Below are 2,305 nucleotides of genomic sequence, written 5' to 3'. Positions count from 1 at the left end.
TTGGGCTGCCTGGCGGCATTGCGGGACCGCAGCTCCTTGAAGGTGGTCACCTCTCTCTGTCTGGAGCCGGGAGGTCTGGCTGGCCCATCCTGCTGGGGCTGGGGCTGGGGCGGGGGCTGGGGCTGGGGTCGGGCTGGCTCCTGGCCCGCGGTGCCGGACAGGAGCTCGCTGGTGGGGGGCAGCTCGGTGTCAGGCGAGAACACGATCAGCCAGTCGCTGCGGTCAACCCTGGCCTGGGCCGGCGTGGGCACGGCCACGTTCCTCTTCCTCCGCTGGGCCAGCTCGTGGAAGGAGGTGATGGTCTTGGTGCCCGTGTCGGSTTTGGGCTCTGCCGGCCGCTGCTCCGCTCGGTGCGCGTTGAGGATCTGCAGCCGCCGCCGGGGACGYGGGGGCACGGGCGGGGGGAGGCTGCCCGGCCGGGGCCGCGGCTCCGGAGCTCCGCTCGGGATCCCGGGGTCCCGCCGTTCCGGTACCGGCGGTGCWGCCGGCGCGGCATCGCGCTCGGGGAKGGGGTTGCARTTGGGGTCTAGGTCAGCGCGGGTGYCCTGCGCTGCTGGGCCGGGAGAGAGCTCGTCGCACTGGGAGTCGAGCGAGTTGTTGCTGCAGAGGCTGTCCGGGCTCTTGCTGGCTGCGGTGGAGGCTCTCCGGAGCACCGGCGAGTTGTGGTTGGCATCTCTCCCGTCACACGTCCTGTCCTGGGCAGCCACAGCCTCGCCATCCCGGGCGTTTTCTGCGGGAATGACGTCGAGCTGCTTGTCAGGAGATTGGGACTCTTCCCTGGCCAACTCCTTGCAGTACACGGAGACCGGGGAGTCATCCAAGCTGAAATCCGAGCAGCTGCTGACAGAGGAGGAGGAGGAGGAGGAGGAGGAAGAAGAAGCCAGATCACAAGGGGGATCACAAGGGGAAGCTGCCTCCTCCTCGTCTCCGCTGTGCAGGCAGGGGAATTCCTCTTGCACCGCCTGATTCTGGAGCCTCAGCGTCTCCGGCTCCGGGGCATGCGACTCGCAGCAGCGGCATTTCACCGAAGGGCTGTTGGAATTGGCATCCAGCGGCTCACGGTTCTCGGGGCACTGCGTGCAGCCCGTCTGCTCTCCCCCAACYGTGGAGCCATCGGTGTCCTGGAGCTCGGGGTGCCGCGACAAGTGCAGCCCCAGGGAGATGTGCTGCAGGTGGATGTGGTTGAGGTTGCACAGGAGGCCTTTCTTTGGAGCCAGCATGGTGCTGCCTCGCTGCCGGGGCGCCCGGGAAAGCCCAGCAGCTCCTCTCTTCACACCATCCAGCTCCCTGCAAGCACCAAACACCCTCCTGGTCAGGGGAGAAGAGCGGCGCAAACCCCGAAAGAGAGGCATGGACAGAAGAACGGGGATGGCAGTGACCTTGTGGCAGGGCCTGGCACTGGGGTTTGGGGGTCACGGATAATGATGTGCCCCAAAAAAGGGGCTGCCCGAGAGAGGGGCTGCCCCACAGCTTCCTGCCTGACTCGGGGCTCTGCAGCCGGGCAGGGACTGCAGCCAGCCCCAGGTCCCTGGAGCACAGCCTGGGAATGATCCCAGCAAGATCGGCGGCTCCAGGGCTGGATTCCCTCCAGAGGGTCGGGAGCATCTCGGGGATGCCGTCAAGGAGAAAACGCCCTTGGAGCCTCGCCGAGGAGAGGGCGGGTGTCCCGGCCGGGGGCGGTGGCATCGCGGGCGCTCGGGGACCGGGACTTGGCCGGAAGACCCCGGCCCGGGAAGCGCTGCAGAACCGCCGCCGCACCACCGGGCCCGGCCTAACCGGAGGAAAACCCCGGCCCCGGCCCCGAGCACCTGCTGGAGGCGCCGGGCAGGGAACGGGCAGCGGAGACAGCGAGAGGGCGGCTCCGTGCATGGATAACACCGAGCATCCGCAAGATCCGAGCATCCCCCGGCTCTGGAGCATCCTCCCGGCCCCGATCATTTCCCGATTCCGAGCATCCCCCTGGCCCTGAGCATCCCCCGATTCCGAGCATCCTCCCGGCCCTGAGCATCACCCGGATTTGAGCATCCCCCCGGCCCCGAGCATCCCCTGATTCCGATCATCCCCCGATTCTGAGCATCCCCCATTTCCGAGCATCCACCGATTCCGAATATCCTTCGATTCCGAGCATCCCCCGGCTCCGAGCAYCCTCCCGGCCCTGAGCATCCCCCCGGCTCGATTCCGAGCATCCTTCCGATTCCGAGAATCCCCCCGGCTCTGGAGCATCCGCAAGCTTCGAGCATCCCCCGGCCCCGAGCATCCCCCGGTTCCGAGCATCCTCCCGGCCCTGAGCATCCCCCGGCCCCGG

General features: G+C 68.0%; 1 protein-coding gene across 1 annotated transcript in view; it reads right to left on the bottom strand.

Moving 5' to 3' along the window:
- The window catches only part of RUSC1 (RUN and SH3 domain containing 1), a 6,138-nt gene extending 4,855 nt beyond the window's left edge, over window positions 1-1,283 (bottom strand). The window contains exon 1 of the mRNA XM_057384776.1: window positions 10-1,283. Coding sequence (XP_057240759.1) covers window positions 10-1,220 — 1,211 coding nt within the window. The 5' untranslated portion in view covers window positions 1,221-1,283. The remainder of the gene's footprint in view (window positions 1-9) is intronic.
- Window positions 1,284-2,305: the final 1,022 nt, after the last annotated feature.

This window comes from Malurus melanocephalus, unplaced genomic scaffold (assembly GCF_030028575.1).
Source record: "Malurus melanocephalus ecotype Western Australia unplaced genomic scaffold, MMel_1.1 scaffold_746, whole genome shotgun sequence".
Taxonomy (NCBI): domain Eukaryota; kingdom Metazoa; phylum Chordata; class Aves; order Passeriformes; family Maluridae; genus Malurus; species Malurus melanocephalus.
Note: the sequence above shows the minus strand (reverse complement) of the source record. Positions and strands in the feature narration are given on the sequence as shown.